At 38.7% G+C, this 22,129-nt stretch overlaps 1 protein-coding gene and 1 long non-coding RNA gene across 2 annotated transcripts; both read right to left on the minus strand.

Moving 5' to 3' along the window:
- Positions 1 to 2,907: 2,907 nt before the first annotated feature.
- LOC128384453 (NLR family CARD domain-containing protein 3-like) lies at positions 2,908 to 12,519 on the minus strand. The gene is made up of 9 exons (XM_053343935.1): positions 12,431 to 12,519; positions 12,195 to 12,305; positions 9,777 to 9,855; positions 9,451 to 9,679; positions 6,792 to 8,592; positions 6,512 to 6,685; positions 5,695 to 5,850; positions 5,544 to 5,590; positions 2,908 to 3,437 (listed from the first exon to the last, which is right to left on the minus strand). Exons 1-9 carry the CDS (start codon positions 12,517 to 12,519, stop codon positions 2,908 to 2,910), a joined length of 3,216 nt encoding a protein of 1,071 aa, XP_053199910.1.
- Positions 12,520 to 15,273: 2,754 nt separating this feature from the next.
- On the minus strand, positions 15,274 to 17,419 carry LOC128355345 (uncharacterized). The gene is made up of 3 exons (XR_008321128.1): positions 17,376 to 17,419; positions 15,501 to 15,627; positions 15,274 to 15,375 (listed from the first exon to the last, which is right to left on the minus strand). It is a non-coding gene; the product is annotated as an uncharacterized LOC128355345 (long non-coding RNA).
- Positions 17,420 to 22,129: the final 4,710 nt, after the last annotated feature.

Below are 22,129 nucleotides of genomic sequence, written 5' to 3' on the forward strand. Positions count from 1 at the left end.
GAATTACAACAATTTAAACAATGTAATATATGAGAGTCGAATTTATAAAGTAGATAGTTATTTATGTTTTTTAAATTAAAAAAAAAATAATATTTTCCCCACCCTCTAAATAAGCATAAGTACAAAAAACAGCCTCATGTTATTTTACACTAGTTGGCTACTTATCTCTACTTTCTTATGTTCAAATGCAGGCTGTGCAGAGACCTTTAGAGGGGCAGGAGCTCAAAGTAAAAAAGAAGCACGTGGAACAAGACTTTAAAACATCAATATAATTTATTACACAACTTGCTGACTTATAAAAACTAATATTCAAACAGTATGTAACATGGAATATTACAACAAACTGCATCATACTTCATAATGAAAACAGAAGGAGGGAACATTTAATATGTCATTCACTGAATTCAGTAACTAAAAACCCCTGAGTGGTGAAAAGGCTGCTTCCTTAAAGACATTTATACATATTGTTTCAGAACAAATAAATGTTCATTTTAGCCCTGAAGTGGTTCATAAAGTATAATTTTATCAACTAAGTTTAACAAAGTTAACTTCAAATTTATAGTATTCTTCTATGCAGTTTAATATTCTCATCAAAAAAGACAACATATTACTCCTCTCCTCTCGCAGCTTCTCACAGACTGACATTTCCCCTTTTATCTGACCTGCAGGTGTCGCTGTTAAAGCATTTTAATCAGAAGAAGAGATGAAACATATTCTATAAATGATACTGATATTTTGTAAAGGTTTATTTCGACCAGTAACTTTTTCTTGTTCAATGGAAATGTTTGGAGTGCTTTCAAATTCCTTGTCCCACCCAATGAAGCCCAGCAACACCCTGAGCTTTGGTGGATAGTCATACTTGAGTGGAACTGGCACTGGATATGCAGACATGGATACCATATAACTTCTGGCTTTCTTACTGGAGAAGAAACTGAAGGAAATTTATCCAGATATGTGGATGGCCCTTAGAATCGCTGTCACAGACTAAACAGTTGCTGCTGCAGGAGGAGCTCCTCCAAACTGCAGCTGATTAAAACTTGTCTGAGGTCTACAGTGGTTCAAGAGAATCTCAACAGACTTGCTTTAATAAGCTTTAATAGTGAGGTTTCTCTGTAGATATTAATTCATGATGACTTTGCAGGAAGGAAGTCCAGACAGCACATCTCAGTAACAAGGTGCTTTACATGAAACATTAAAAGCTTTAAGACAAGGTGAAAAAGAAACACCTGATCATAGGACACTTAAAACAGTCATTAATAAGCAAAGAGACTAATCTCAGCTCACACACACATATGGACTGTGACTTTATTCTCTAGTCCATTATATCTTTACATAGCGTATAGTAGTTTGCTGACATCTAGTGGGGCTGCATATGTTGTATATTGTTCCTTTTAAGATATCCACACTTATATATTATATTCAATACACACTTACTGACCACTTTATGGTAATGGTCATTTTATTTATACAGCTTTACATTCTTTATACAGCTCTTTACATTGGAAAAAAACAAAATATAAAAATATAGGCATAAACATGAGAAAATACATCATACAAGTAATATTAGGATAAAAATAAGCATGAGTAAAATGCTGAAACTGAGTCAATAAAGCATACACCCAACGTACATTAAACATAACACAGCAATTAAAACCACCAAAAAATCAATACAATCAAATAGAAATCCCACCTGTAATCAACTATACAAGAAACAAGTGCTACCATAGAGACACACGTATGCTTTTACAAAGCTTATACATTTTCAGATTTTATTGACATTGTCAGAAAGGTGATAAGTCTACTTTGTTAATTATTGAGGTTGTAGCAGGTGGTGAAGTTTCAAATATTTCCATTAACATACATGAAGGGTTATGGTGTGGTAGAATACATGTGAGAACCACAAAAACACTCTGGGCTTCCACAGATAGTCAGATTTAATTATATTTAAACATTAATAGAGCTGCATGATGCTCATTGGATCCTGACAGTGATAACGGTCAACTGAAACTAATCAATGAATCAGAGAGAAAAATAATTGAGTGTTTGAGTCTGAGACAGATCTGCAAAACAGTGTCAGTGGTGACTAGTGGCCCAAAATGTGGAGGACAGCAGGAAAACCAACCCACAGCATCATGTTATTTTACACTAGTTGGCTACTTATCTCTACTTTATGTTCAGATGCTTAAAGTTAACAAAGAGGGGCACATGGAACAAGATTTTAAAATATCAAACACCAACATCATTTATAACATAATCTATTGACTTATAGCAATCATTATTCATACATAAAGTGACATTGAACATTACAACACACCGTACCATACGATATATTTGTCCCCCACCTGATGAAAACAGAGGAATGGATAATCCTATACTGTATGTCATTCACTGAAGATGACAATGCCAGGATTCATCAGGCTCAAATTGTGAAAGAGTGGTTCAGGGAGCATGAGACATCATTTTCACACATGGATTGGCCACTACAGAGTTCAGACATTAACCCCATTGAGAATCTTTGGGATGTGCTGGAGAAGTCTTTGTGCAGTGGTCCGACTCTCCCATCATCATTACAAGATCTTGGTGAAAAATGAATGCAACACCGGACAGAAATAAATCTTGTGACATTGCAGAAGCTTATCGAAAGAATGCAACAGCGAATGCGTGCCAAAATCAAAGCTAAAGGCTGTCCAACGTTTTTTTTGGCCAGGCTGTGTAAGAAAGAATTAACACTAAAACATTCCCAGATCAAGATATATCAAATACATGACTTGCACATTCCTCCTTACATACGCGTGCCTCCTCTCTGGTGAGTGATGTTTGATTTCAGTAGCTGATCTTCAGTCAACAGAGTTTTTGTACACAGGAGAGACTCTTCCTCCTACAGAGGACACAGAGAGACTCTCCCTCCTACAGAGGACACAGAGACATTGAACCAGACCAGACTGCAAACCCAGCATACAGGGGCTGAGTGAATGTGGTGTTGTAGGTGTGGAGGTGGATCAGTGTGTCAGAGGAGACTCTGTAGAAGGACAGAGTGCCAGCAGGACAGTCTACATACACTGCTACTCTGTCAGGGATAGAGGAGGAGGAGGGCATCGATGTTGCTTTCTTATCGTGCAAGACACAGTCAGCACCATCCTCAGAGCAGTACAGACTCCAGGACTGATGAGTCCCTCCAAACACACAGTCATCTTTGCCTCCTTTCCTGCTGATTCCTCTGTAGCTCACCGATACAGAAAGTCTTCCTGTTCTCTCGACCTCCCAGTAACAACGACCAGTCAGAACATTTCTACACAGCAGCTGAGGACACTCATCAAATCTGTCTGGGTGATCAGGATATGACTGATCCTCCTTCACATGTGTCGCCTTCCTGTTGCTGTCAGACAATTTGAGTTTTCTGTTTACTGTGTTTGGATCCAGCTCCAGTTCACAGGCATCTGATGGAGAAAACAAGACACAATTAAACCATTCAAAATGAAACCTCCACAAAAGCTAAGCAACTGCATCCAATGAGGAAGGCACATGATTGAAATATTTGAAAAAACACAGTAAGACAACCTTGTGATGAGAATTTTTTGCCAAATTTAAATTTAAACTTTATTCCTGCTGTTTGTCCAAACGTAAATTCAAAACTTCAGTTAGAACATTAACAGTCAACAGTTTTGACACGCTTGACAAGCCTTCATGCCTCTCTTCTCTCTGTCAGAGAAGGAGGAAGGCTGCATTCAGTCACAGGTGGTGCCAGTTGAAGAAAGCCCAGTGCTGAGCATGTTCATGAACACTATGTTAGGCGTAGTAATAAAAATGTTTCTCATTGGTACCATTTTTCTTGGATAAGTCAGTGCAGCATGTCTTTCCCAGAAATAGTGATGTGGTGAGCATCATTATATCTTCACACAAGAATAATGCCTTATGCCCACACACTGACCAGAGCAAGAACGCTTCATGTCTGGTTAGTGTCACCACTGTCTTTTGCTGGTCGTGTCACCCTATTCAGGACCAGCATATACAGCTTGCTACTTGGGGCTATGTTAGCATGGCCAGCAGTGTTACACCATCCTTAGAGAGTAACGTCCCAGAGCCACTCATGGACAGGGGGCAGGAGACACCAAGTCTGCTCTGCTTTCATCAATTTATGTGGGAAATATGCAGGTTAATGGATGAACTGACAAAATCTGACACTTCCATATATGGATGACTTGGTGGCAGAGGGTCACAGCTTCTTTGTTGCTGCACCCAACCAGACCACCTGTCCTCCTGACCATTCATCTGAGTGGACAGACAAAACACAGATTGGGTTATTCTCTCCAGTTCTACTGTGTTCCTCCTCTGCTCTTGGGGATCAAAGAGATAAATCTATCCTCCCAAGAGGAAACATATTTTCTCTCTGAAGAGATCCAGGACCTGTTATTGAAACAGGTAGTCTCAATCATCCCACTCACAACAGACGAGGGGAGGGGTTACTCTGCGTTCTTCCTGGTATCCAACAAGATGGGAGGTTTCACTTAGGATCTCTGCATTATGACCCTATGCATCACCAGAACGATGTTCCACATGCTGGAAGTGGTTCATCCAGGTGACTGGTCCACAGCCATCAACCTGAAAGATGCTTCTTCTTACATTGAGGTGGTGATAGGTGGTGTTTGACCTTCAGAAGGAAAACAGACATATCTACCTCCTTGAACTTCAGATTCTTGTGCTCCTGGTTCACCAACACTTACTCTAGTTCAGGGGAGACACATGATGATCGTGAGAACAGACAACCATAGCATGGTTGCCTAAATAAATAGGCAGGAATTATAAAGTACTACGAGGACTGCAGCGACCTGTAACCTGAAGCCAGTCAGGCTCAGTGAGGTAGTTTGATTGTTGCAGCAGGGCAAACATTCAGTGGGCTCTGCCTTCTGTACCCACATAGTCAAGTAGCCTGTATGAGAACGAAAGTTACAATATCGTAACCCTAGTTCCCTAGTTCTGGAGCTCTCTATGCGTGGACCCTGCCACTCCTAAGCTGATTCCTGAAGCATTTTAGGATAGTAAGAGCTCTGTAGGTGCATCCTACATGCAGATTTCACTGGGCAATTCTGTGTGTGACTGGAAGAAAGTATTACCTATAGAATCCAGTAGAAGGCTCTGCTTGTGCTTATAGAACTACTATAGCAATATCATGACTATCATTTTTTAAACTAGACTCTGCAAAAATACAGGGTTCTTAAAGTGGAAACATGTGTGGAGATCAGCAATGCAAAAGCAGCAAGCAAAATGTTTCACCCTCACTGAAAACAATTGCAAAACGATGTCTAAGGCTGCTAAAATGCACTCTGTATCATTGGGGGCTTAGTTTCCTGTTGGCTCCACTATTAATTACTTATGTTGGATCACTGTGATCAGCAAGTAGAGTTTGTCAATATTTCAATGACTTTCCAGCCACACTGTCATAAAACAGAAGCTAAATCCTGAATACAACCCATCATTGTACTTCAGTCCAACAATCTAATGCAGCATGTGTAGCTGTGTTCTCATGAATTCAACTGAAAACTTACACTTTCTCAGACCAGGTTTCAGTCTCTGCGGTCCACCATGGTCCAACCTGGAGGAAGAGATAAAGTCAATCAAATTTGTATACTTTCACGCATATCCATCATTAAACATGAACCCCACAGATAGTCAGAGTCTTTGTCCTTCTGTCCATACCTGAGAACGTCCAGTTTCCATCCAGCAGACAGCACCTTCTCTCCCGAGTCACCTGGATGATTGTAGCTCAGGTCCAGCTCTCTCAGATGGGAGGGGCTTGAGCTCAGAGTTAAGGCCAGAGCACAACCTTCCTTTGTGATCAGACATCCTGACAGACTGAACACACAGATGATGAGTTTAAGATTGGATACTGTTTTTACTTTGACAGAAGAAATGCCTTTCCACAGCAGATTTATTTGTATCATTTCTGAGTTCATTACATTTAATTTGTAGTATTTTTAAAAAAAAAAGTTAAATCTAAATAAAACCATGTGCAACATTTCCTGAGTCGGTCCGCTTGATATAATCACCTGCATGTAGAGGAAATTACCATAACACATTCTGTGTTGTGTGTTTCAGGGGCTCAGGAGGTTCAATCCCTGGCTCCTCCAGTCTGCATGTCAAACTGCCTTTTGGCAAAATAATGAACCCCAAAACAGCTCCCAAAGGCTGTGCCATTAGAAACACTCCCTGATGAGCAGGTTAGCACCTTGCATGACAGCCCCTCCCATCAGTGTATGAATGTGTGTGAATGGTTGACTGTTGGTATGTAGTGTAAAGCGCTATGAAAGGTTACAGGACTAGAAAGGTGCTATGTGCAGCTAATTTACATTAACACTACGTTTTTATTACTGTATGCCCACCAAGTCTTCAATTAACATTAAATGACATAAACATGCTGTAAATTCTGTTTAACTTATTTTATACTTGATATTACAACACTTCAAACTCGGGGCGGGGGGGGGGTGGGGCATTGCTTTATAGTAATACAATTGACCTGAGAGTTTCCAGTTTGCACTCTGGATTCTCTAGTCCAACAGACAGCTCCTTCACCCCTGAATCCTTCAGGTCGTTGTTACTCAGGTCCAGCTCTCTCAGACTGGAGGACTGGGAGCTGAGAACTGAGGACAGAGCTGTACAGCTTCTTTCTGACAGGTTACAGCCACTCAGCCTGAAGAAGAATCAGAAAAACAGAAGAAAAGAATTGCAAACATGAGTTTCCTTCTTTGTCAAAAGAAAAAAACTACATTAATCTGAATAGTTCTGTGTGGACTTACAGAGCTTTGTTGGAGGCTTTGACCACTGGCAGCAGCCTCAGAAGAGCCTCCTCTGAAGCAGAGTATTTCTTCAGGTCAAACACGTCCAGATCATTTTCTGATGACAGTAAGATGTAGCCCAGAGCTGACCACTGAGCAGGAGACAGTTTCTCTGTGGAGAGACTTCCTGATCTCAGGTACTGTTGGATCTCCTCCACTAGAGAATGATCATTCAGTTCATTCAGACAGTGGAACAGATTGATGCTTCTTTCTGCAGACACATTCTCACTGATCTGCTTCTTGATGTACTCGACTGTTTTCTGATTGGTCTGTGAGCTACTTCCTGTCTGTGTCAGCAAACCTCGTAGGAGAGTCTGATTGGTCTCCAGTGAAAGACCCAGGAGGAAGCGCAGGAACAAGTCCAGGTGCCCATTTGGACTCTTCAAGGCCTCATCCACAGCAGTCTGGTAGAGTGTTGGTTCAGGTTTGCCTTTAAATAGTTTAGGCCACCAGGATGTTGTCTGTTCTTCTTGCAGCAGATTGACTCCAGAGTTGATGAATGTCAGATGGACATGAAGAGCAGCCAGAAACTCCTGAACACTCAGATGGACGAAGCAGAACACCTTGTCCTGGTACAGCCCTCTCTCCTCTTTAAAGACCTGTGTGAACACTCCTGAGCACACTGAGGCTGCTCTGATATCGATGCCACACTCTGTCAGGTCTGATTCATAGAAGATCAGGTTGCCTTTCTGCAGCTGCTCAAAAGCCAGTTTTCCCAGAGACTCAATCATCTTCATGCTCTCTGGACTCCAGTGTGGATCTGTCTCAGCTCCTCCATCATACTTGATGTTCTTCAGTTTGGACTGAACCACCAGGAAGTGAATGTACATCTCAGTCAGGGTCTTGGGCAGCTCTCCTCCCTCTCTGCTTTTCAACTCATCCTCCAGAACTGTAGCAGTGATCCAGCAGAAGACTGGGATGTGGCACATGATGTGGAGGCTTCGTGATGTCTTAATATGAGAGATGATGGTTCTGGCTTGCCTCTTGTCTCTGAATCTCTTCCAGAAGTACTCCTCCTTCTGTGGGTCAGTGAACCCTCTGACCTCTGTCACCATGTCAACACACTCAGGAGGGATCTGATTGGCTGCTGCAGGTCGTGTGGTTATCCAGAGGCGAGCAGAGGGAAGCAGTTTCCCCCTGATGAGGTTTGTCAGCAGCACATCCACTGAGGTGGACTCTGTAACATCAGTCAGGATCTCAGTGTTGTGGAAGTCAAGAGGAAGTCGACACTCATCCAGACCGTCAAAGATGAACACAACCTGGAACTCTTCAAACCTGCAGATTCCTGCTTCTTTGGTTTCAGGAAAGAAGTAATGAACAAGTTCCACCAAGCTGTACTTTTTCTCTTTCAGCACATTCAGCTCTCTGAAAGTGAATGGAAATGTGAAGTGTATGTCCTGGTTGGCTTTCTCTTCAGCCCAGTCCAGAGTGAACTTCTGTGTTAAGACTGTTTTCCCAATGCCAGCCACTCCCTTTGTCATCACTGTTCTGATTGGTTCATCTCTTCCAGGTGAGGCTTTAAAGATGTCTTCTTGTCTGATTGTTGTTTCTGGTCTGCATGGTTTCCTAAATGCTGTTTCAATCTGTCTGACCTCATGTTCATCATTGACTTCTGCTGTCCCTCCCTCTATGATGTAGAGCAGTGTGTAGAACTGATTCAGAAGGGTTGTGTTTCCTGCTTTAGCAATCCCCTCAAACAGACTCTGGAACTTCTTCTCCAGGTTAGACTTGAGTTTATGTCGACACTTTGTAGCACAAGTTCCTGAATGAACAAACAACAAATGAAATAAGTGAGTGGATCCTATCAGGGCCTGATTTACTGAAGGTTTGCGTCTTTCAAATGTACAAGATAGCATGCATTGTCCAATTAGTATTTGTACCATAATGAAAATGTTATATGGGTTGTTTTTACCGCAGTGAGCAAAATTCATGGAGGAAAAAAATGTAAATGTGTTATTAAGCACACACATTGTAATTTACCAAATCTGAAGGTAATGTGATGGTAATTGCGTCTATAAATAATATTGTTTTAAGGGCAGGTTTTAACTTGCTGTTACTGTGGAGAGGAGGAGACAGAGGCACAATGACAGAACACAAAAAACTTTCTTCTTTTTTCCAACCATGTTAATGTTTTTCGAGTGGAATATTTTTGGTTTTACTAACAACATTGACTTTGTCACAAATATTTTCCCATATAGGGTTCTTCCTGGTAATATTAATTTGCTGAAACTCAATATGTTTGTTAACCTCTTCAACTAGAACCTCTGATTCCATGGGATCAAATTCCATTTTGCACTTGCAGGCTTTCTGCTCATCCAAACTCTCCATTACGATACACAAAACCCTCTTTTAAATACTGCAGTTTGTACCTGTTGTCATTTGTGCAGTTATTCTTAGTAGAGCACCTGCAAAATTCATGCTAACCCAACGTGCAATCTCTTGGACTGCACACGTAATTTAATACTCTTTTATTTATTTGGGATCTTAGTAAATCAGGCATGAAGTCTAGAAATCTGAACATGTAAGCGTGTCTCCTCCATCAGTTTTATTCAGCTCATCAGTGGAGGACAAACAGCCTCTGATCTGATGCAGATGTGTGCAGCTGTTAAAATCCTCTTACTGCTCTGCAGACGGTCAGCCAGCTCCTCCTGCTTTATTCTCTTAAGGAAATGCAGTGTGATCTTCAGAAATGCCTCTCTGCTGCTCCTCCTCTGCTCTTCCTCCTCACCGTCCAACACCTCCTCATCCTCACTCTGACTCTCTAAGCATTCTGGGTCATCTGGACTCAGACTCCTCTGGACTCTCTTCAGCTCGTTCTTCACAAAAGTGACAATGTTCTCCTCCAGCAGCTGGAACAGAAAGATAAAGTGAACATTTTGGTTTGGACACAGAAAGGGTCTGATATAGTAGTATAATAGTAAAAGGTATGTTTGTACATGTACACACCATAAATATGGAGTCCAGCTGTGTTTGATGCTGCTGTGCAGACTGATCACTGGGAACCTCTGAGCTCTGCTGCTGAACTCTGTGGAGAAAACATCATGGTTATATGATCATATGGTTCCCTGAGGGATCCTGCAGAACCAGGACTCCAATAACACCAACGTTGAGATGCTAAGAAGCAGTGAACATTGGTAATCAATGTTGAGGCATAAAGCTAACACCCTGAGCAATGAGAGACTCCATTTAGTCCTGGAGGAGGAGTTGTCAGGCGTAGGTGACCTACTACTAATATGGTGAGTATGGGTAAACAGGGAGCAGGGACTCTGTGAGACATTGAGTTGAGTTGAAGCGCTTATGGTGTGAAATCTTTCCAGCACATTCATTTCATGATCCAGGCTGTGTTTAATGTGTTTTAAGAGTTTGTCCGACCTTCCTCCTGGGACTGGAGTGAGGAATCAGTGTGTCTGTGTCCTCTTTGTTTATTATAAAGCATGTGAAGTGTGAGGACTAGAGTTACATTCAATAATTAGGTAGGCATGTTTGTGTAAAGCAATATAAAAATGAGGTACAATCAAAGCCACACAGTATATCAGTTCCACAAGGTTGCAGGTACATGCATTTAGTAAACATACAGCAAAGGACAGCGAGTGATGGATAGAGAAGGTGGAAGGGAGAGAAAGAACATGTTAGGTCAGTGCGTTCTCTCAGAAGTCACAACAATATATCATTTAGTTTGACAACAGGAAGTGATTCTTCTTTTCAGTAGGTCAGATAATAAACTATTAAATTCTCACCTTCCATCAGCAGGTTGTCCATCTTTAATGTCAATAGGATGATCCATAGAGTAATCACTCTTCATTGACACACAGCTGGGTTCAGGAGAGTCTGCTCTCTGCTGCTGCATCCTGATACAAACAAACAATTAACAAATCAGATTAAAAAGATGAATTTTGAGCAGACTGTCAGCAGCTGAAGTTTTAGAAGCAGAATGAAAATCAACAAGAAGACAGTGGATGAGAAATGTTCCCATTTAAAATGAAAATGTTATCTGATGAGGGTTGACAAGTGGTTTCATTTTAGAACAGGATATTCTGTGAAACCTGACGAGGGTGCTATAACATAGAAAACAAGCTGAGATAGTCTGGCAGGTGTTTCATATTGACTTGATCAATGCCCTATATAGAGTACTGTGTACTTGTAATTTTCTGTTCTTGTTTGGCCCCTGCTGAAGACAGTAAGTTAGTTTAAACATTGGGCCTTTATTCATTATGATATTGAAGTAAAATAATACAAAGTATAAGTATTTGTGCAGTCCTCCTCTTTCTACTTGACCAGTGTTCCAAGGCTACCAGCAGCAGCACAAAGAGGATGGGGTTGATGTGTTTGTTTTTCTTTTAATATCTGCCAAGACCTGTCTATGTCTCATATCAATGCAACAGCATATCGATTTGTTGAGATACGAGCTAGCATGTATGGCTAACGTCAAATCAGCAGTGATTAGTGGACTGTGGTAAATACTCAAAAGTGTCAAAAATGACAAGGAATTAATCCAATATTTTTTTCGTAAATGAAAAACATTCTTGTGTCCAACAAATCATTAAAACCTCAGTTGTAAATTCTTACCTTCCATCAGCAGGTTGTCCATCTTTAATGTCTATAGGATGACCCATAGACCTGTCACTCTTCATGGACACACAGCTGGGTTCAGGAGAGTCTGCTCTCTGCTGCTGCATCCTGATACAAACAAACAATTAACAAATCAGATTAAAAAGATGAATTTTGAGCAGACTGTCAGCAGCTGAAGTTTTAGAAGCAGAATGAAAATCAACAAGAAGACAGTGGATGAAAAATGTCCCATTTAAAATGAAAATGTTATCTGATGAAAGATCAGGGTTGACAACTGGTTTGTTTTTCAAACAGGTTATTCTGTGAAACCTGTTGATGGTGCTATAACATAAAAAACAAGCTGAGATGTTCTGGGAAGTGATTCATAATGACTTGATAATTGAAGTGATTGCCTTATAGGATACTGTGTACCTATATTGAAGTAAAATATTACAAAGTATAGGTCTGTGTGCAGTCCTCCTCTTTCTACTTGACCAGTGTTCCAAGGCTAGCATCAGCAGCACAGTGTTTGTTTTTCATTTATTATCTGTCAGGACATGTCTATGTCATGCATCAATGCAACACCATGTCGATTTGTTGAGACACGAGCTAGCATGTACAGTATGGCTAACGTTAAATCAGCAGTGAAAGATGGACTGTGGTAAATGTTATATTGCAATTGGAACTGGGAATTGATAAGCTGAATCAGAATAGATCATCTTTCTTTCTTTGTATTTAATTTGTCATTTTAGATTTTCATAAATGAAAAACATTCTTGTGTAACAAATCATTAAATCCTCTGTTGTAAATTCTCACCTTCCATCAGCAGGTTGTCCATCTTTTAACCCAACAAGACGACCCAAAGACCTGTCACTCTTCATGGACACACAGCTGGGTTCAGGAGAGTCTGCTCTCTGCTGCTGCATCCTGATAAAAACAAACAATTAACAAATCAAAGAGTTTAAAAAATGAATTTTGAGCAGACTGTCAGCAGCTGAAGTTTTAGAAGCAGAATCAGTAAGAAGACAGTAGATGAGAAACATTCATCTCACCTCTGAGCTTTGGTGTGGCTGTCATGTTCCTCACACAGAGAACTTTTAGAGGGAGGGACTCCCTCCTCTCTGTCCTCACTCTGATCCATAGCAGAGGAACAGCTGCTGGGAGAGCTGCACTCATTCACAACAACAAGGTTTCATCACAGGACACATTAGTTCTCATTCATTTCTCTAACATGTCACAAATACTGTAGAAAACAGTGAAGCAGCAACTCTTCCCATCAGACACACTGAGCAGGTTCATCTGAGGACTCTGCAGCCTCTGGGACAGTTTACAACATGGACTGTAAAAGAGCTTTCAGTCATAACAAGTCTGTCTCAGTGTTGGAAGAAGGTTGTGTTTTAGATTAAAATGCATTATAGCTGAGCTATTTAGACTTGTCAAACCAGTTCTGACACTTTTATTAACAACTCAGATAACAATCAGTGTTGTTGGTTCAGGCTGAGACTCACTAACAGTACAACAAGGAAGTCATTCTCAAACCGCTCTCCTTTAACTTATAAAATACCAATAAATGATCAAAACCATCTGTAAAACCTGACGAATAAATATAGTGAAACAGACAATCATCATCCAGAAACATTTCTACTGTCCAGTCAAACAGTGATTCAACACTGGGGCTGGGCAATTGTAGCAAAAAATCAAAATCACGATTAATTGAACTTTTAACCTCGATTACGGGTCGCGAAGCCCTCTTGATTTTAAGGGTGTAATAATGGGCTGTTTTAATGTGTTAAATAGAGAAGGGCTTGTGTAACGTGAACATCCTTCCTGCAGTATACACCGAGGTTAGCTGGCAACGTAAACAGGGAGCTGATGGAGAAATGGGAAGCGTCAGGGAGAAGAGACTGCAGTCCTCCTTGTGTATGCAGCGCAGCAGAGAGACAAATAGCGGTGGAGAATTGACAGAACAAGTGAACTCCTTGAAGTGCAATAACAACTTCACGAGTAAAAAGCCAAGAAGAGTAATTTATTAATTTATCAGTGCAATCCACGCAAAGTATGGGCAGACTCAAATTATTGCGGTGTGTGAAGAGTGTGATTTGTGCAACAACAAAATGAATGATAGATCATAATAGGAAACAAAAGAATGAGAATGACCACTGATCTCAGAGCTGCTGTTGAAACACAAGAGCGAGTAACTGAGAAAACTGCCTCTAAGTTCAAAAGTAGGCTTCCAAATGGCTACACACACACACACACACACATATACAAGACAGTGAAATAAAAAGGAAAAGGAAATCATAAAACAGAAATTGTAATAATAATAAGAAAAAAATCTGTTTGGAAGTTTATATATAACTAATTTTACACAGGTATCCTGCAGATATTAAGAGTTTTGGTTCATTACTTCATTGGTCCATGCCACTGCAATGGTAAACATATGGGTCCCTCAAGAAAAAGGTTGGGAATCATTGTCTTAGGTCATGTCATGTTTCTTAATGTTTTGTTTCATATTTATGAGCTTGTTGTCATATCATTCATTCAGTGCACCCAGCTTTTGTGGGATTTTTTAATCTGTACATAAAGTAAAGAGTCAAATATATATTTCATGGCAGAATTATTATTATTTTTAGATCACCACACGTTGGAGATGCAATCAAATTTCCTCAGTTGACCTTTTTTGTTTTTCAATTGTCACTACAGTGTTCAGGATTAAAATGCACCACACCCTGATCCAGTCTAACCAGTTCTGACACAGCCTGCATTTTTATGTTTCTTTAAGATCAGACTAATTGGATCTTAAAATCGAAAATGAGGTACAATCAAAGCCACACAGTATATCAGTTCCACAAGGTTGCAGGTACATGCATTTAGTAAACATACAGCAAAGGACAGCGAGTGATGGATAGAGAAGGTGGAAGGGAGAGAAAGAACATATTAGGTCAGTGCGTTCTCTCAGAAGTCACAACAATATATAATTTAGTTTGACAACAGACAACAGGAAGTGATTCTTCTTGTAAGTAGAGTCAGATAATAAACTATTAAATTCTCACCTTCCATCAGCAGGTTGTCCATCTTTAATGTCAATAGGATGATCCATAGAGTAATCACTCTTCATGGACACACAGCTGGGTTCAGGAGAGTCTGTTCTCTGCATCTGCATCCTGATACAAATAAATAATTAAAAAGATGAATTTTGAGCAGACTGTCAGCAGCTGAAGTTTTAGAAGCAGAAATAAAATCAGTAAAAAGACAGTGGATAAGTAATATTCGCCTGTTCATCAAAATGTTATCTGATGAAAGATCAGGGTTGACAAGTGGTTTCATTTTAGAACAGGTTATTCTGTGAAACCTGACGAGGGTGCTATAACATAGAAAACAAGCTGAGATAGTCTGGCAAGTGATTTATATTGACTTGATCATTGCCCTATATAGAGTACTGTGTACTTGTAATTTTCTGTTCTTGTTTGGCCCCTGATGAAGACAGTAAGTTAGGTTAAACATTGGGCCTTTATTCATTATAATATTGAAGTAAAATAATACAAAGTATAAGTATGTGTGCAGTCCTCCTCTTTCTACTTGACCAGTGTTCCAAGGCTAACAGCAGCAGCACAAAGAGGATGGGGTTGATGTGTTTGTTTTCTTTTAATATCTGCCAAGACCTGTCTATGTCGCATATCAATGCAACAGCATATTGATTTGTTGAGACATGAGCTAGCATGTATGGCTAACGTCAAATCAGCAGTGAAAAGTGGACTGTGGTAAAAGCTCAAAAGTGTGGCTTCACTTTAGAAAATGACAAGGAATTAATCCAATATTTTTTTTCGTAAATGAAAAACATTCTTGTGTCTAACAAATCATTAAAACCTCAGTTTTAAATTCTCACCTTCCATCAGCAGGTTGTCCATCTTTAATGTCTATAGGATGACCCATAGACCTGTCACTCTTCATGGACACACAGCTGGGTTCAGGAGAGTCTGCTCTCTGCTGCTGCATCCTGATACAAACAAACAATTAATAAATCAAAGAGTTTAAAAGATGGATTTTGAGCAGACTGTCAGCAGCTGAAGTTTTAAAAGCAGAATCAGTAAGAAGACAGTGGATGAGAAACATTCATCTCACCTCTGAGCTTTGGTCTGGCTGTCATGTTCCTCACACAGAGAGCTGTTAGAGGGAGGGACTCCCTCCTCTCTGTCCTCACTCTGATCCATAGCAGAGGAACAGCTGCTGGGAGAGCTGCACTTACTCACTACAACAAGGTTTCGTCACAGAACACATTAGTTCTCATTCATTTCTCTAACATCTCACAAATACTGTAGAAAACAGTGAAGCAGCAGCTCTTCCCATCAGACACACTGAGCAGGTCCATCTGAGGACTCTGCAGCCTCTGGGACAATTCATAATATGGATTGTAAAAGAGCTTTCAGTCAAAACAAGTCTGTCTAGGAAAAAATATATATTATATTTCATGGCAAAATTATTATTGATTTTACACCACCACATGTTGGAGATGCAATCAAATTCCCTCAGTTGACCTTTTTTGTTTTTCAGTTGTCACTACAGTGTTCAAGCTTAAAATGCACCACACTCTGATCCAGTCCAACCAGTTCTGACAGCATTTTTAGTTTCATGTTTTTGTAAGATCAGATTATATTCAACACAATGTGATCAAACTGATGGTTCATCAGACATTTACAGATTTCTCTGGTAGGATTCTCACCTGCTGAAGTCTGTACAACAAGGTTTCATCACAGGACACATTAATTCTCATACATTTCTCTAATATGTCACAAATACTGTAGAAAACAGTGAAGCAGCAGCTCTTCCCATCAGACACACTGAGCAGCAGAGTTGTGTGCACAGACATTTTGAGGAGTTCTTGCTCTAAGTGAAAAAAGGGCACTACGCACCCTGATCACCTGTCAGCATGTATCTGAATTATGTCATATATGGTCTAATATAATTTAACTAACCATAAATAAATTTTAAATTTGTAAATAGTTTAAATTCTAAAGATGAATTAAATAATAAAAACAGCATAATGTTTGTGCATATTATGGCTCATACAGTTGCACCAATTTCAACATTATAAATGATCATCTCATAATGAGGTGAATAATAATAATAACAATAATAATAATAATAATAATAATGATAATAAGGCATGTTGTTTGCCATGTCACCCAGTGGTGGATGCTCTAAATTGTTCTGTAAGCTATAGTATGCACCCTCTTGACCCATCTGTAAATTAAGTGAATTATATGTTTTGTTTCATAAATGGATGACATGCAGTTGATTGTTTGTTTGCCTTGGGCCACATTAAGTGGCTCTGCTCTGGGCCCCTCCCATCTCTCACTGTGTCACCCAGAGGCATGTCAATCAAAAAGTAATAAAATGGTTATGGTTGTTTTTAAGTTAATTTGGTCTATTTTCAGCAATTGCTACTTCCATTTATTTATAAAACAGACAAATTATTTTCCCCCAGTGCAACCAAAGAGGGCAAATATGCTACTGCCTGGGCAACAAAAGCCTTTACCTGTGCTGTCCTAATTCAGCAGGTCCATCTGAGGACTCTGCAGCCTCTGGGACAGTTCACAACAGAGAGCTTTCAGTCAAATCAAGTCTGTCTCAGTGTTGGAAGATGGTTGTGTTGTGTTTTGTATTAAAAGCAAAAATTTAAAAGCTGTCAAACCAGTTCTGACCCTTCCTGCATTTTTATTTGCTTTTTTTTTTTAAACTCAGATTACAATCAAGGTGTTGTCAGTTCAACAGTAATACAAGGAAATTGTTCTCAAACTGCTCTCCTTTAACTCATAAAGAAACAAATCATCAAAAATCTAAATCTTCTGTAGATCCTAAAGGATTAAATGAATATAGTGAAACAGACAATCATCATCCAGAAACATTTCTACTGTCCAGTCAAAAAGTGATTCAACACAATGTGATCAAACTGATGGTTCATCAGACATTTACAGATTTCTCTGGTAGGATTCTCACCTGCTGAAGTCTCTTCAGGTCAGCTTACAGACACTTTCCACCTTAATGTGTAGAGGAAACATCAGGAGAGAAGAAGCTGCTCATTCTCCCTCGTCAGTCCTGCTGTCTGTGTGTGTTTGATCTGAGGACACTGTCACATCCTCATAACAGAGTTATGTGACAGCGAGTGTTAACACATCCCAGTGACGTCAAAACCAGTCTAACCTTCGGATGATCAGTATCAGATATCACACAGTACATGTAGTTCTACTATCTGTGAACTAAATGATGACAACTGAACATCTAATGAGCTAAAGATCAGCTCAGAATCATCAGCTGCTGTAAGTCTCTCTGAGCAACAATATCACTCAGCAGTTTGGATCAACCTGGCTGTGATGCATTTTATTCAAGACTTAAATCTCTGGGGTTTTTTTCCAGCTTGAAATGTTCTACTGAATTTGACCATTACAATTGAATCTGGTGTTTGGTCTTTGGAAAGCTGAAAAGAAACCATATTTTAGACAAATGAATCTTTGCTGCAAGTTCAATAAGAAAAGATCCTAACATCAAACTCTGGCTTCAACTATGGGTGAACATTGCTATTTTCTTCTGTTTTATTTATCTGTCACTTCTTCTGTCCAAACTGTCAAAATGCTTTCATTCACAATTATGTCATTACCAGAGGTCAACCGATATGGGTATTTCTATCACCGATCTTTAGAAATTTGGGTCAGCTGATGGCCGAGAGATGATGCTGGGTTATTTGGCCGATATTTTGTCATTTTCCCCTCCATCTGATAAAATATGACACTTTAACAACAACAAATTATATTATATGTTTTATATTTATATTTTCATTTGTTATTATTTGTGTTTTTTTTCTTTTGTTTTAGTGTCCTGTAAGCCCATTTGGGCTGGGCACTTCTGGTGCAAGACACGTAAATAAAAAATCAATCAATGAATCACATACACAAAATTTCTCAACTTAAAAAAACATTCAATTAACACATTAGTATTCATCCAGTTTCAGAGAACACAAATAAACAACACTGTAAATAACAACACTTGAACTTTTGTCGAACACAGAAAATCTAGTCTGCATTCTCACTTTTTCTGCTCTGACTCTGCACTTATTTTAGATAAAGTCCTCAAGTAATCAACCAAGTAATCAGCAATCAGTTTCGTCAAACTTGATTTAGCAGTCATTTCCTTGTTTCTAGATTAGATTAGATTATTTTTTATTTCGAATGCGTGACAAAAAACAAAACAAAAACAGCACATAAAAAATGAAAGCACAGTGTTCTCACCGAAAATAGCGAACCTACACCCGACAGAAAATATAATGCACTCTCAACAACATTCGAAATGGAGTGGAAAGAAGTCAAAACTTATTGAATCCCACCCCCACCTCTCAAATCAGTGCTTGCCAGTTCCCAATCCAATCACCATTTCACAAAATCCTACAATTTCCTACCAACACCATATGCAATGTCAACATTCACATCCATACCCACTGTTATCAACACCACAAATCATTGCCACATTTCTTAACCGCGTCCACCAAAAATACCCACATACATACATACATATATACATATATGTACATACATGCATACATACATACATACATGTACATACATGCATACATACATACATACATACATACATACATGTACATAAATGCATACATACATACATACATGTACATACATACATGTACATACATACATGTACATACATGCATACATACATACAAACATATACATACATACATACATACAGTACATGTACACATATACACACATACACACGCATATATACACATCCCCATATTTACATCCACATCCACACATGTACACAAACATACATAGATAGACATACTTATGTACAAACATAAATACATACACACACATACAAACAACGTGCACCTGAGTCACTTAAACACCTCCACCCCTGTACCTCATCCCTCATTGTCCTCCGTTAACAGACTTCCTCTTCCATGTACTTGTTTAAAAATATTTATTTGTACCTTTTTTTTAAACAGATTTATATTTGCACTTTGTTTTATTTCTGTCTCCAGACTGTTCCACAAAGTCACCCCACAGCTCGATACGCACATGCTTTTCATATTTGTTCGGACCTTTGGTTTTTTTTAAATTTAGGTCTCCCCTTAGATTATAACCCCCCTCCCTTTCACAAAATATTCCTTGTATGTTTTTTTGGCAATAGGTTATTTCTCGCTTTGTACATTATTTGTGCCGTTCTGAATTTGACCAGATCCAAAAATTTCAGTTTGCAATGATTTATAATCCAGGATATGTTTAGTTTTCCACAGAATTGCAGCGGACTTTGCCAGTTTTGCTCGTATGTAGCCAACATGAGGTTTCCAGCAGACTTTATTATCCAAAATCACACCGAGGAATTTAATTTCCTGTACCCTTTCTATTCTAGTATTGTCTATTATCAATTCTACATTACAATCTTTTTTGTGTCTCCCAAACAACATGATCTTTGTTTTGCTTAGATTTAATTTTGTATTTTTTGGTACATGTTTATTCTATTTTATCAAAAATAACAATCATTCAAGGATGTTCTTCAAATTCAGTATAATCCACATTAACAATTATTCATTTTTATGACCAAAATCTTCCACTATCTTCCATATCTTAAGTTACTGTGACAATTTAAATCATATTTCAGTCACATCATGCACATCTCATTTAACGTTCAACTGGTTTTCACTCCTAACCGTATGGGTTACTGTAATTCTGATTTAAAATAAGTTGCTTCAACTATCAGCATTTTAGCCCTAATAATACTTTGATATCAGGTGAATCCTATAACATACCTGCACTGTCAAATGCATACAAATAATAGAACAAAACAGTAAAAGTGCATACTGTGGCTGCACTGACAAATGTATGAAAATGATTAAACTAAATTAAATTGCGTATTTGAAAAGTCAAACGCATTGAAATGATTAAACCAAAACCATTAAAATAACAATAACTACATCTCCACACATGTATATTCATCTTCTCCCTGACAAAAAAAATCGGTCTTATGTGAACCAGCATCATCTTGTGGCCGCCATTATTACTGCAATACAAACCAGCACAAACTCACACAAATAGTATTTATAGCTCATTGAATCAAAACTAAATACTTTCTCTTCACGCTGTTGCATCTGAAGTGTCTTTGAGCGAGGCCGTGAAAACACTAGCTTAGATGCTACATCGCTAAATACACTCACACGTACGATGTCCAAACTCGGTCTTTAAGCACTTTTAAAATCCACAAATCAAGCCGAATGCTTCTCTACTAACATCCAGGCAGTATTTAGTGTAAAACAACGTAAGGAACAGACATGAGTTTATCAGTGTGTCTCTACCTTGAGTGCCATTTTATTCTGCCTCTAATGTGAGTAACAGGGGCTCTGACTGAACCTGGTACAACAGTGACACCTACTGTCACAAAAAAGGAATTACAACAATTTAAACAATGTAATATATGAGAGTCGAATTTATAAAGTAGATAGTTATTTATGTTTTTTAAATTGAAAAAAAAGTAATAATATTTTTACCACCCTCTAAATAAGCATAAGTAAAAACAGCCTCATGTTATTTTACACTAGTAACTGGCTACTTATCTCTACTTCCTTATGTTCAAATGCAGGCTGTGCAGAGACCTTTAGAGGGGCAGAAGCTCAAAGTAAAAAAGAAGCACATGGAACAAGACTTTAAAACATCAACATAATTTATTCCACAACTTGCTGACTTACAAAAACTAATATTCTAACAGTATGTAACAAGGCATATTACAACAAACTGTATCATACTACATAATGAAAACAGAAGAGGGGAACATTTAATATGTCATCCACTGAATTCAGTAACTAAAAACCCCTGAGTGGTGAAAAGGCTGCTTCCTTAAGGACATTTATACATATTGTTTCAGAACAAAGAAATGTTCATTTTAGCCCTGAAGTGGTTCATAAAGTATAATTTTATCAACTAAGTTTAACAAAGTTAACTTCAAATTTATAGTATTCTTCTATGCAGATTAATGTTCTCATCAAAAAAAGACAACATAACATAATTTACATGTGATTCCTATGTGTTTCTTAGTATAAAGAAATATATAAAGTAACACAAAGCTTATAATCTGATCCAAGTACAGATCAGTGCTAAATACTATTTAAGAGTAAAGACTACTAAAGAAGATTCACAGATTAAAAAGTGAAGGTTCACATCAAAAAGTATGTTTCAAATATATGACTTACACACTCCTATCTTTATGCACTCTACAAAATGTAGCTGGCAAAGCTGTCAGTTTTAACACTTGATATTCTACTTTTAGCTCATTACTCAAAATGCAAAGAATGAAGAAACTGTCCCAAGTAAGAAGCCAGACCTTCAGCACACTCATCCACAAATTACACAACATCAACAACTGACTGAACAACCTCTAATTTAGAAACTGATCAATCATTCAGTCACTGAATAACTCTTCAACAGCTTCATTGTCCAGAAAACTGCCGACAGCACATTATATGATCTCTAACCAGTCTGATATCATGAGCAACAATGACTTTCATTGAAATTATGTTGGTAACTTTCTATTGTTGATGAGAGAAGTTTTTACTCCAGAACAGCAGTAGGTCGGACTGCTACAGGCACCATCGTCCTAAAATACATCCAACCCAGACAGCTGAAATCCATTCTTGCTGTTAGTTTATCAGTCATCTGGAGATGCAGGAATGTTCTCCCTTTGCA

The sequence above is a fragment of the Scomber japonicus genome, chromosome 1 (genome assembly GCF_027409825.1).
Source record: "Scomber japonicus isolate fScoJap1 chromosome 1, fScoJap1.pri, whole genome shotgun sequence".
Taxonomy (NCBI): Eukaryota; Metazoa; Chordata; class Actinopteri; order Scombriformes; family Scombridae; genus Scomber; species Scomber japonicus.